The sequence below is a fragment of the Epinephelus fuscoguttatus genome, linkage group LG8 (assembly GCF_011397635.1).
Source record: "Epinephelus fuscoguttatus linkage group LG8, E.fuscoguttatus.final_Chr_v1".
Taxonomy (NCBI): Eukaryota; Metazoa; Chordata; class Actinopteri; order Perciformes; family Serranidae; genus Epinephelus; species Epinephelus fuscoguttatus.
The window spans coordinates 35,798,544-35,812,461 of record NC_064759.1 but is presented as its reverse complement, the minus strand read 5'-3'; the positions used below and the strand labels follow the sequence as shown (position 1 = coordinate 35,812,461).

Here is a 13,918-nt window from a genome sequence, read left to right as displayed (position 1 = left end):
TGTCAACCATGAACGATCTTTGCAGCAGGTCCACCTCTCATTTAGCCTCTGTGTGTAAAACATGTAACACGCACCTTTCCACTGACATCACATCATACTACCATCCTGCCAGCCGACTGTCCAATCAGCGGCCGAGGAAAGGCCCAGTGCCTGTGCGGCCGTCCAATGGGCGGATAGCGTGAGCTCTGCTCACCGTCACGTCACTCCTGATTGGATGGTTGAACTGTGGAGGAGGCGGGAGGTGAAACCAACCAATCCGAAGTAGTGCGTGTTTCTCATTATCATAAACTATTCAGCAGCATCCCTCCGACTGTCTGTGAGCAAGTTATCAGGAGTTACAAAGGTAAATCTTTGTTTTGGCTCGGCTGGCTTATTTTTGGAGCACCTGAGAAACAACATCAAGAGTCATTAATGATTGCATAGTGAGTTTCTGCCAGCAAAAAAAAATCCGTTTCTCAGCAGTGCTTTCACCATCTAATTAATTTTTTTTAAATCATATTTTTTTATATACTTTTTTTTTAATTAAAAAAAGATGTGGACTTTTCTGGGAATAGCCAGCTTCACATACCTTTACAAAAAGTCCAACTCAGTCTTGGGTTTGGCTCACAGAGAGCTTGTGATGGCCGCAGTCTTATTTCTGACAGTCGGGCTGCTGCTGTCCTATGTCAGGTATTTCCACAGCCAGAAGCTCAGTGTCTCTCAGGTGTTTCATTTGCCGCTGATCCTTTTGTCTTATGTGCCTGTTATCAACCATTTAATCCCCCAAACTTCAACACAGAGGAGTGAGAAAGCAGAGAACAACAGTAAACAGGTAAGAAAACTCATGTGGATACATGCTAGCCTAATCCTGTGAACAAAGGACAAAGACAGAATAGAAAAAAGATGAGTAAGCATCGTTTTCCATTTGATTTATCAGTAATTTATCATGCATATTTTTTTATTTGGTGATTTAACTCTTTGGAAAAACTTGTGGCTTCTTTTTCTCAAATTTTATTTCTGAACTAAAGATTTAAGTGCTTTACATATTTATGTGCATTCCTATATCCAAAGACTACAATTGGATTAAAAAAGACAGCTGATTATTTGATGAAGTATATTTTTATGTATTTATTGCATTTTCCAGTGTTTGCCCTACAGTCCAGTTTAGTCTGGACTCTACACTGTGTGTAATGACGCTCTCTACGTAATTGTTTCCAGAGCCGGAGAATAAGAAAAAGAGTAGACACGGAGTCCTCTGCCTCACAGAGTGCCTCAGCCAGTGGCCCCTCAGTGGCCCCGGAGCCAGATGTGGTGATAGTTGGGGCCGGGGTCCTGGGCTCAGCTATGGCGGCCGTCCTAGCCAAGGACGGGAGGAAGGTGTTGGTGGTGGAAAGGGACCTGAAGGAGCCTGACAGGATAGTAGGGGAGCTGCTGCAGCCTGGAGGATTCAAAGCACTCAAAGAGCTGGGACTGGAAGGTCAGTGACAGAATCTGCTGCTGTCAGTGACCTGCAGATGAATTCTGAATGTACAAATGATCAGGGACCTCCGCTCCTTTTACATAATCAATTTAGTTCCTGTAGTTAAAGGTCCAGAGAACCTATCATCTCAACCCAAGGAACTCCCACACTCTGAACACTAATTTTAGTTGTAGTTATATTTCCCATTAAAGATTTCTGTTGCTGTTTTGCTTGTGCTCTTGTTATACCTTTACAGGGGGCGGGGCTCAATTGTAAAAGGTGATGGCATGTGTCTGTGCACCAATCATATGCCACAATATTTGGATCAAAATCTGGTGATGGTTGTTTGGCTGTTGGATTATATCACCAGTGCTGTCAATCAAATGTGACCCACACAGTCTTGATGAAACAGATAGGATGAGTGTTAAACTCAAAAATAAAATAAGACCTAAACATGTTTTTTCCTGAACTTAAACTTTGATTGATGCTTTTTTTTTTAATATTATTATTTCAATTAATTAATTATTTTTTATTATAATTATTTCTTTACTCTGATATACGCTATACTATTTTTTTTTTTAAAAAACTATTTATCCTTCTATTCTACAGTAATATTCCTGTTATATAGTAATTAATTTTCTGTAATATTTATGTTATATATTATATTGTAATATTTGTCCAATTGGCCAACAATTTGTTGGTAAAATGCTGAAAATCATGTTTTTATAGTGTAATTAAAGTGAATATCATTTAGTTTTTGAATGTACCAAATATGTCAGAGTGAATTCATGGAAAATGTGTCTTAAATTCATTCAAATACAAATATTTTGGATGGCATGGTGCAACCATAAACAACATGGATTTATGGGTTTCAGTGTTTCACTCAGTGGTCATATCAGATCCGTGTTCCATTTTGTGTGTGTGCACTGGATCACATGTACAGTATGTACACAGCAGCAGACTAAGTGAATGATGACTATGTGCTGCGAGACTGTAACCTGTTACGTGTGTTTGCCCTCAGGTTCAGTGAAGGGTCTGGATGCCCATCTGGTGCACGGCTACGTGATCCATGACATGGAGAGCAGCACAGAGGTGGAGATCCCCTACCCTCAGGGGGAGGACAGCATCCAGTGTGGACGCGCTTTCCATCACGGTCGATTCATCATGGGCCTGAGGAGAGCTGCCCAGGCCCAGCCAAAGTGAGCAGAGTCATGATAAAAGAGGCCATATGCCAAATGACCAACTGGTTAATTGGATGACATTGTTTTCGACAGCACTGAGAGTTAGAAGGGACAGGAGTGTAATTAAAAATCTGTTGTTCACATGTTGCTAATTTTTCCTGCTCTACACAGCCAAACTACATTTTGTTTCAGCAAATTTTATTTTTCAGGTGGTTTAATGTGTTTCAGATTTATTTTTATGTTGAGGACCATTTAAACAAGTGGTAGTTAAATGTAATTCTGTGTTTAAGAAAAGCAAATGATGGTTTACTGAAAAGGCCTCAATAGCTCCTGCTTAGAAATCAAAATGTAGATTTCTGACCATGTGTCAAATAGACATTTATTTTGCCTCAGTAGCTTACTCTTGTCATGTTGTCCATGCTGTTCTGGCATGTGGAGGCAATGTCTCTAACTGCCTAATATCGCCCCCCAGTGTCACATTTGTAGAAGGCAACGTGACCAGTTTGCAGGAAGAGGATGGCTGTGTAACCGGAGTCCAGTACAAGGACAAAGAAACTGGAGACATCAAGGTGAGGAGAGGAAACTCTGCTGCACATGTACAATGTTATATTCACCTGACCTCACGGAAAGAGATACTCTATTTAATGCAGAGGGTGTGTGATGACTGTGTCAACCTGTGTCCTGCAGGAAATCCATGCAGCGCTGACCATTGTGGCCGATGGCTGTTTCTCCAAATTCAGAAAGAGTCTGGTCTCTGGGAAAGCTCGGACCTCATCTCACTTTGTTGGATGCCTTATGACGGTAAACACCACCAAGTGTTGCTGCTCTCATCACACTGCACTGAATAATCTGAAATGACTAGTCCATCAAACGATTGGTCAGTTGACAGAAAATTAATCCACAGATATTTTGATAGGTGATTGTCATTTTCAAGAAAAAGAAAAAAACATTGTTGAGTCTCAGCTTTTAACATGTGAATCTTTCTTAAAATCCATGTTTTCTTTGTTGTATATGAGAGTAAACTGGAAATCTTCTGGTTTTGAACTGTTGGTCGGATAGAACGAATATACTTGTTTGGGGAAATTAAAATGAGCATTTTTCACAATATTTGTATTTTTTATATATACGAAATAATTCACCAATAATTGAAAAAATAATGAGCAGATTAATCGACAATGAAAATAGTTATTAGTTGCAACTATGGAAGGATAACTGAATGAAAATGTCACTGAAATTAACATGCACTGACCAGAAGAAGGCTCAAAATGACCAAAAAAGACATTAAATTACAACAAAAAGACACTAAATCACTTCAAAGAAACACAAAACAACCATAATGACATACAAAACCACATAAAGATACATAATGACTACAAAGAGGTGCAAAACAACCTCAAAAAACATAGTGAAAATACGATGAATTGCCTGGGGCCCATTGTCTGATAATCTGCAATGGGTTGTTCAAATCTATGATACTTTTGACTATAAGTACTTGGTAGCATTTAAATTAAAATACAATGTCTAATTATTTTGGGAAATCTCACGAATGAATCTTTATTAACTGAAAACTACCTTGAATGAATATTCTATCAATTAAAATATGTTTTTTTTTCCCACAGTGGCTCAAGATATATTTCATTATCTTCATTTCTGAGTTATCACTGTGCTTCTCTCCAGGACTGTCCCCAGTTTAAAGCCAACCATGCTGAGCTGGTGCTGGCCAACCCAAGCCCGGTGCTCATCTACCAGATCTCCTCCTCTCAAACCAGAGTACTTGTAGACATCAGGGGGGAGATGCCTCGCAACCTCTCTGAGTACATGACTGAGAAGATATACCCTCAGCTGCCAGGTAAAAGACAGATGAGACTTAACTTTATTCTTAAAAAGTCTTGAGAGTTTTAGTCTTGTGTAATTATGTCGAATGAAAAGTGACCTTTGGCCTGAGGAAGAACCCCTATGGTGTGATAAATGATCAAAGGTAATCATGGCAGTGATGCCAGTCATCGTTGTAGGGAGGATTATCCAGGCTGCTGCCTGTACTGCTGTGTGTACTGTCAAGGAACCTACAGCCGAAGGATTTGACATTCATGGTGTCCGCTGCTATTCAGCTGAAATATCAAAGCCACAATATCAAAGCCCAAGCTCTGGTAACCTTGACAGAGGTCCAGCTGAAATGGCGGAGTCAGTCACACTGATACATTGATAAACATACATTCAGTACACCAAAAGAAAAGGCTTTTTCTTGTGCATGTGCCCAGCATGGACCTTTGGGTTTTCATCCACACAGCCAGCTGAATGATCGACCGCCTGCGCTCTCCCTTTCCCTCTTTCCTTCAGAGCATTTAAAGGAGGCTTTCATGGTGGCACTACAGAACGATCGACTCAGGTCCATGCCTGCCAGCTTCCTCCCTCCCTCCCCTGTCAACAAGCCAGGTACTGAAGTGTTATTGACTGCTGTGTTGTTGGAGATGGCCAGAGGGAATCTACTGAACTGATTTCAGCTTGTGTACAGTACGGTGCACGTCTGGGAAAGTAGTGCACCGCTTTGGTCATTACAGTATGATGAAACAAATTAAAGAGATTTCCTGGTTGTTGACAAATTGGCAATTAGTTTACACTTCAGGAAAAAAAGCTGTAAAAAAAAAATGCTCTATCCAAGGTTTGTTTTTAAGTTATCAATACTTTGTTTTATGGATAAATTCAAAATATATATTTTTTGCCTGATAGAGCAATACTTACATTAACAGAAAAGTAATTTTGCAAAAAACACTTATGGGCTCTCTTGTGAGTTAAATAAGACGATCAATACAAATTTCATATATGTACTGTAGATATGAAGCTATAGCCAGCCACACTGATTGACAACTGACCATCGACTTGGTGTGTCTGGGCCTTTAGAGGTGTGAGAAGGTGCAGGCCATACGATTCCCCCGTTTCCATTATTTGTGCTAAGCTAAGCTATAGAGCTGCAGCTAGTAAGCTTATCTTAGCACAAAGACAGAAAACAGGGGAAACAGCTGTAAGACTGCCGACAACCAGTGGGAAATCCAGGAAGTTACTGTGCTCAGCCAAGAAATAGTCCAGCACATAACCTTCTATCAGGCCACAACATGGTATTACACTTTTTTTTTGACAGATTAAACACACAAATTTAATGTGTAAGTAGGTGAGCTTTAGAGGCAGGTTTTGGTACCTTTGGACAGAGCAAGGCAAGCTGTTTCCCCTTGTATCCAGTCTTTGTTCTAAGCTAAGCTAATTTGCTGCTGACAGTAGCTTCACATGTAATTTACCACATGGATATGAAAGTGTTATTAAGCTTTTTCTTAAACTCTCAATAAGGAGGTGAATAAGGATAGTCCCCAAAATGTTGGACTGTTCCTTTAAGTTAGACTGTTAGTATGTGTTGGATTGGAGTTGTAATATCAGTGAGCTACGCTGGTGTAATAAGCGATGACAAACTTAAACACTCCCAGAAGGTATTAACTGTCAAAATCTGAAATAAAAGCACAGAGAAACACTAAAAGTCATCCTCCACATGTCATCTGGTTCATTGTGTTTGGCACTAATTGGCAAATTTTATTATAACAAAGTGCTGAAGGGAGGAAAAAAAGACAACAACCGGTGATGTATTTTGGATGAGAGACAAACAGCAGTCTGTCGTTTGCAGGCGTTCTTCTCCTGGGTGATGCTTACAACATGAGGCATCCTCTGACGGGAGGAGGGATGAGTGTTGCTCTCAACGACGTTCGCATCTGGAGGAGTCTGCTCAAGAACATCCCGGATCTCTACGACGACGAGGCTATGCTGCAGGTAAACACAAGGACCCTACCTTACCTTTTATGCCAACAACTCACAGTTCCTCTAACCCTAAAAGCATTTATGAAAACAGTTATTAAAAACTCTCTAATGTATAAAACATGAAAAACAAGGCCTGTGTAAGTGTATCACAGCCTGTAGAGGTTATATTTAGAGCCCCTACTGCATCACAGTTGCCTTATTCTGTTTTTCCCTCTGCTGTAGGTGAGAGACTGCAGACCAGTGTGCAATATTACACAGCTTTTTTCTTCTTCTTCTCAATAGGCAAAGAAAAAATTCCACTGGGAACGCAAGTCATCACATTCTTTCGTGGTGAATGTGTTGGCCCAGGCCCTGTATGAGCTGTTTGCAGCCACAGACAGTGAGTCTCTGCCTCCCTCTGCATCTAATAACACATGGAAAACAATGACAGGGGATCAGAAATGATTACTATTATTTTGCACTGTCTGCAATACTTTTGAACACTTAATGGTCATTTAGATTCACATCATGTCCACATGCCTGTTTTGTGTTAACCAGACTCTCTTCATGAGCTGAGAAAAGCCTGCTTCCAGTACTTCAAGCTTGGTGGAGAGTGCATCGCTGGGCCTATTGGACTCCTCTCAGTGTAAGCATTACATAATATCCCTATTAATAACAGAGGATAATTTCACTAATATGGCGCGATAGAAAAAAACACACGTTTTTATATATATAGTTTGACATTTTGGAAATATGCTCATTGCTGAGAGCTAGATGAAAAGCTCAATATACTACACTTATGTCTGTAGGGGAGACTGGGATTGGTTGGCCCACTTCTCACTCTGCAATATTTCTCTGGCATAATTTGTTAGAATATTCCTATCAGCAGCAAATGGAAGGTTAAGCTCTCAGCTATAAATAAATATATTTTAATTGCACACAAATGTTTTCTAAAATTAGGTGATTTGCGATTAATGTGATGATGACATTTGTGCCAACCAGCCCCATCTGAGGGTTGGTTGGCACAATGTTAAAATGCTATAGTTACAAAAATGTTGATGCAACCAATAGAAACAATTTGAACATTTAATTTAAAAAAAGAACTAGGAAACATGGACGTTTAATAGAATATCTGCCTATTTTTAAAACCAAAAAACATTTTAAGCAAATTATTAGCAGGGATGTCAATGTCAATTCAAAAATAATAATAATTAACACTATAAACATTGCTTTTAATCTCACAAAATAGTTTTAATGTCTAAGAATACAGTTACAGTTGTTCATATTACAAATGGTTGGCACATTTGCCAATGATCTCTCGGTGTGCCAACCGACCCTGCTCACATTTGACCTAACTTTATGATATTATGTAAGCCAGCCACCATCACTTATCACATACTTTCAAATAACAACACACCATCTCTGTCTGACAGTTTTACAATGGGGTCATCCCTATGTTCCCAGGTTCTATGTTTCCCACTTAACCCTGCAAAAATGGTTCTATGTTCCCCACTTACACAAATAGGGTTCTGTTTCCCGCTTGTTTGAGCGGGCAACATAGAACCCGGGAAACATAGAACCTTTTTTGTGTAAGCGGGGAACATAGAACCTTTTTTTGCAGGGTTAATTGGGGAACATAGAACTCGGGAAACATAGAACCCTGGAAACATAGATACGCTCCATTTTATAATACATTTAGCTCACAGACCACTTTTTTTACTTTCGATACTATAAAACTGAAATGCTCTCACCAAAAAAAGTGTGACTTTAAGATGTTTTAATGTAGTGAATAAGTGGAGGTGAAAATTTTTATGTTTCATTTTTGTTTCGGTGATCTACAAAGGACCAGAAAATAGCTGTATGCCAACCAACCCCTGTCTCCCCTACCATAAATATGAAGCATGAGCTGGCTAGCTTAGCTTAGCATAAAGAATGAAAACATGGTTGGCTTAGCTATATCCACAATTCACCAATCAGTTACTCAGAAGCTCACACATTATATGTATTTCTTTCCATTGCAACCTCCTATTGACCACAAGACTCCAAGAATGCTAAGCTAAAGCTAACATGTTATATCTAGTTTGTAAACTGTATAAAAAATGATAAGTGTGGTTTTTATGGGGAATTATGTCAAACAGTTCCTTCAAATACAAGAGACTTAATGACACTGTGATTTTTACCAGGTTGTCACCCAAACCCATGACCCTTATTGGACACTTCGTCGCCGTTGCACTGTACGCAATCTACTTCAACTTCAAGTCCGAGTCGTGGAGCACCAAACCTCGAGCTTTATTCACGAGTGGGGCCATCCTGTACAGAGCCTGCACAGTCATGTTTCCACTCATCTATTCTGAACTCAAGTACCTGGTGTACTGAGGAGCCCTTCATGTGGACACAGAAAGACCAAACTCAGTGTGAGGTCTTCACTGAACTGCGGCTCAAGTGGAAACTTTGCAACAGAGTTGGTATTCGTCAGTAGTTTTCATGTTCCTTCCTGTTAAAAAAAAAAGCACTGTAACCATAATTGTACAATTGAGGATTTTATACAATATGCTCCTGCCTTACTGAAGATGTCATTGTCTTAATTTCCTACCCAATGCCTTGTTTCAATTGGACATATTATTCAACAATGCCTTGGTGAAGCTCACTTAGAGTCTGCACTGTATGTTAAAGGATTGCATTTGCAACATACAGCGACTTCACTCTCACCCTGAATTACACTGAATAATATTGTGGAATTAATCCTGCCCAACAGAGCTGCTGTGTGGAACATGGCATCTGAATTTTGTAACACTGATTTTGCAATAGTGCCTATTTTCTGCTGTATATTGTCCTGTTGAGCAAATTTGGGCTGTATGTAATATGGGAATCCTCATGTAATGACGATATATTTTACTACAAAAATGCCTCATTTTTAATCTGAAACACTGATAATGGAATGTCAACCAACAGCAAGCTGTCTAAATTATTATTATATGCTGTATTTATAACAAAAACCTAGTATATTTTCAGCCTTGTTTGTTGAGGAAAATATTTGCAGTTCTTTATTTGTCCAAAACACACACACTCTTACTGTATGGGTCATTTCCTGCCTTCTTGATGCTGTTGCTTTTTTTCATAATGTCAAAAGGGACTTTTTGTAACACTGGTTTCTAGACTCAGTCTGAAACATGCTGACGGTGCACCTGACAAAACTATAATCCCGGAACTCAAGAATGATCCCAGCACTATTTTAGTCCTGCTGGATGCCAGTAAAGACCTGACACAGCATGCTGCCTGGGGGAAGTTTGGGTTTGATGGGGACCTGGGACAGAGGGAACAATGCTCATGTCAGGACCAAGTCAACGGATGATGCTCAGGTGTTGTTTGCCCTGAGCTGACGCAGACAAGGAACTGATGTGTTTACCTGTGCCTGTGTTGGGCGTGATGGGCCGTTAAATAAATCAAACTTTTAAGAAAAGTTTTGTTTTTTCAGTTTTTCTGTTTTAATACAGCAGACTTCTTTGGATCATTTGTTTAATTACAGTTGTTTTAATTGGTTAAATATGTAACAGTGGTCTATTGTATACTAGTTTGACCCTACCAGACACTAACAAATACAACCATTAGATGGTGCTCACTCACAGCAGAAGGATCACTGTTTGACTGGAGGCCAGTTGATCATCCTGCCTACAACAGTGTCTCTCAATAGTCCAGATTAAGTTACTCTGCAGTGCTTTAGCATTGAAATTCAGTAGAAATATGCAGGAACAAGATAAATTCTTTAGATTGTAAGAGTGTTTAGAATAGGTTTAGTTTTAGGCTTCTGCTGCAGCTTTATGTATCTGGGTTAGAGCACAGTAGTAACACTGATGATGAAGAGGCTTTATGTTTTCCCAACTATAAAACAACAAAATCAGCTTTTAAAACACTTTTTTACACCGCACTAGTGTTCATTAATGTATTGTCCATTAATATAAGGAGTATAAACTAACAAATATCCAGTGGTGAAGCATTTTGATGCGTTTGGACTGTGTTTTATTTGGAAAAATCAAGGTTCCTTCAAGGTCACTCAAGTACAATCTGATCTTCCTCAGACACACAAACCTACAAGAACTTCCAAGACCAGAGGGACAGCAGCACAGGAAGGCTGTGTTTATGTTTCTCTGTTATTTAACTGGAGTCAGATGTGGCATCCTGTTTTCAAGAGCGAGCTGGCAGAAGAGATACAGACCTTTGGTTATTTCCTCCTGACTCCTGCATCTAAATTCCAAACACTTTACAGTCACAAAGCAGTCTCACTCCATTCTACTGGCTGAGACAAATCATTTTCTACACTCGCCATACTGTAGGATGTATGGAACCTGGGTTGTGCCACGGAAATAATTAGGGAGCTTCACGGTGTGCAATCACCAGCCACAACAACGTTGTGACAGCTGGTATTGTTTTCACCTAGTGAGTCTGTGTGTGTGTGTCATCATGGCAAAACATGGTACTAGAGAAACCTGTTGTAGCCAAGTAGCAGAAACCAACATAGAAGTGGTCTGTCTGGTTTTAAGTACTTGTGTACCTGTCTGTCTGTGTGTATGGACAGATTTTGTCACTGTAAAAGCATCACAGCTGTGTCCATCATGAAACTTTACAGGTGTGTATTTTAGATCAAAATGAAGGCAGAGTTTGTGGATGGTCTCAGCAAGGGGGCTGGAAGAAGGGGGGTGAGAAGTAGGGAAAGGGCAATTCCCGTGAAGACAACCTGCTGCCATCAGCAGTAACCAGAATATGAGCGCTGTGCAAAGCAGTGGTGATGAGCTAGCCAACAGGATGCACACATGCACTAAAATGCACGCCCAGCTGGATTGGCTTGCCACAACAAACAACAGAGAAGCTAGGATTACACCACACAGAGAGGTAGCATGGCTTTGTTGTCAGCTCAGGAAGCCACTACGCCACTCTATCTTTACTTTATAGTTGCTTGCTGCTATATTAATGCTTTGAGTATCACATAGATCCTTTAAATGATGTGGTATAAAAGTAAAAACTTTATGAATTTTACTTTTTATTAGTGCATTTACATGTGTCCGCCCATCACATTATATCTTAGTTTGTCAACATTTACAGTTTGCATTTTTATTGTTGCTTTAATAATTCAAATATGTGTACGCATTGGACGACTTAAGAATGAAATGAAATCCAACCTACAGAGCAGCAGCAGCAGCAGTTTGATTAGTCCGACTCCTGCCAACACTAAACAGCTCAGTTATTTATTAGCAAATGTATTGATCTTTTATGTCTATTTGCTTTGACTTTTACACTGCAGGATGTGTCCTCGCACCTGGAACTACGTAGTTACAAATTAAGTACACACCACCAGTACTTTGATTCATCGCTGTTTGTTGTGACCTGAGAGGATTTAACGTGTAAAATTTAAAAAACTGAAAAAAGAAACGTCACAAATTCAGTCATATCCCAGGTTACAACAATTAATTCAGCTTTATTGTTATTTATACATCACTGATACATTGTATTCTGGTGAAATAATTGGAAGAATTATCCATATTATTCTTTGTGACTCTCCACAAGGACACAAATACTGGTGTGGAAGACCAGGAAGGGGGGGGGGGGGGGTCACGTACTGTACACACTTCCCTCCTCCCACCATCATCTGCCTGTCAGAGGTCAGTCTGCCTGCATACCTACCTGGACCTATAGAGACTCACCTGACAGCCACACGAGGAGAGACACCGAGCCCTGCTGCCATGTTTAGCCACATTCACCCCCCCCCACACCCCCCCTTCCTACCTTAGAGTAATCCTCCTTTTTAGACACACAGAGCATTAGGGCATACCCTTATTGATATTGGTAGCAGCAAGCTTTCTACTAACAGTTAACATCTTAATGATCTAAACAAAAAAAGTACTGTACAGCTACTGCTAAGAGAATATAGGAACCTGGCCATGACGCTTTTACACCAGATTAAAGTGCTAGAAGCAACCCACCAATCCACACTTTATTATATATATATATATATATATATTTATATAGCATTATGTATTTATATATATATATAGAGGAACAAATCTACTATTTGAACATTAATTTACAGGGTAATATACATCATATTGTAACAGCTGAAATATCAGCACAAATAGATCACTGTCACACTTAACAGCAAAATATATATGATTATATAAATCCATATATAATCATATATACCAATATATAATTGTCATATATGCATGTAAAACAGTTACCACGTCTCAGGCTTTTCAAATGATACCCAGAAAAGCGATTGTGTATCAAGACGTAAAAGCTTTACAAGTTTCTCTCTTGAAAGAGTTGACAGGCGGCGGCAAAAGTGCCACGACCTGCGGGTATTTGAGGTCACAGGACAGTTATTTGCATATTCCACAAATCTATTGCAACACGTTACTGTCTACAAACAGTACAGCCAGCATCCTGCGAGAGGAGCTGGTGTTAGCTGGACTCACACGTACACCCACTGAACAGAACATTACGACGATGGGTGATCTGATTATAGCTATGTGCTTTCAGATGGTGTGCTATGACAGTGAACAACAGGAGGACTACAATACACAATACTCTATAGTTTAGCCTCAGAAGACAACCCAGAACTGTACTGTAAAAAGACTACCCCCCGCCCCTCCCGGTAAATATTCTCTCCTCTCTGAGTTAAGTGTCATCGTATCCTGCTGCTGATGAGTTTTGTATATTGTTGTTTTACCACAAATCCCAACGTTATTTTGACACTCCACCATCACCGAGAGTAATGGAATGTGTTCAGCTTTTGTCTCGATGCTTTAACACTAACTGGGTCTCTCTCCGTCAAGGCTGACAGCACAGTGGGTAACATCCTACTGAATGAACAAACTTCTAGGGGGTCTGAGAGGGTGCTGGGGACTCCTTGAGGTTCTGTCAAGTTCAGATACACAATCTGGACCAGTAGGGCAGTTCTCTCTTCTCGCAGCAGTCCAAAACCTCAGGCGCCATCATCTTTGCGACCTCTCAGGTGAGAGGAATCCCGATAGTCCTTTCCTCTTCAAGGCCCGATGGTCCCTTCCCTGCTTCCCTCTTCTCACCCCTCTGATACAACCTCATCTTTCAGTCGCTTCACCATCATTTGTCATTGCTTTACACACTCCCCCTACTCTGCAAAGACGCTGCACAAGGCTGTAACAAGATACACACAAAGGTAATTTTTCACAAAGAAAAAAAAGCTCCGTAATAACTGCAGTAGTAACGCACAACAAGCATCCGATAGCTGGCTTCCTGCCTGGGGAGCCCTGGTGATGTGCAGTTAGGTTTGGGGCGTTGCCATTGTTCTAAAGGAGGAGCACTCCTCGGTATGCCCTTTGCAGGACTTGTTTTTTCCCTGTGATGCAGCGTTTGTTATTCAAAAGCCCAGATCTCTATGTCCTGAACATAGAAATCCTCCTTTTTCGAGAGCATGGGGTTCCCAAATGTTTTACAGGAATGACTCCTGCCGTGGTAGAGATCTCCGTCCAGCCACAGGCCAAACTCACCG

General features: G+C 40.3%; 2 protein-coding genes across 5 annotated transcripts in view; one reads left to right on the top strand and one right to left on the bottom strand.

The window, feature by feature from the left end:
* Positions 1-309: 309 nt before the first annotated feature.
* Positions 310-9,856, top strand: sqlea (squalene epoxidase a). Its single transcript, XM_049584541.1, has 11 exons — positions 310-811; positions 1,198-1,456; positions 2,460-2,637; positions 3,092-3,188; positions 3,307-3,420; positions 4,297-4,468; positions 4,957-5,052; positions 6,287-6,429; positions 6,700-6,796; positions 6,955-7,042; positions 8,580-9,856. Exons 1-11 carry the CDS (start codon positions 533-535, stop codon positions 8,770-8,772), a joined length of 1,716 nt encoding a protein of 571 aa, XP_049440498.1. The 5' UTR covers positions 310-532; the 3' UTR covers positions 8,773-9,856.
* Positions 9,857-11,848: 1,992 nt separating this feature from the next.
* Positions 11,849-13,918, bottom strand: part of oxr1a (oxidation resistance 1a) — a 209,276-nt gene continuing 207,206 nt past the window's right edge. The window contains exon 16 of one of the 4 annotated variants that reach the window (XM_049584533.1): positions 11,849-13,918. In XM_049584533.1, the coding sequence (XP_049440490.1) occupies positions 13,783-13,918 (136 nt within the window). In that variant the 3' untranslated portion in view covers positions 11,849-13,782. The other 3 variants (XM_049584531.1, XM_049584532.1, XM_049584534.1) reach the window with 3 other exon arrangements.

Bases quoted from the DNA above. Each gene is read 5' to 3' on its own strand.
- sqlea (XM_049584541.1), top strand. From the start codon at position 533: ATGTGGACTTTTCTGGGAATAGCCAGCTTCACATACCTTTACAAAAAG. The intron at 1,457-2,459 runs GTCAGTGACAGA...GTTTGCCCTCAG, and splicing joins CAAAGAGCTGGGACTGGAAG to GTTCAGTGAAGGGTCTGGAT. The intron at 7,043-8,579 runs GTAAGCATTACA...GATTTTTACCAG, and splicing joins CCTATTGGACTCCTCTCAGT to GTTGTCACCCAAACCCATGA.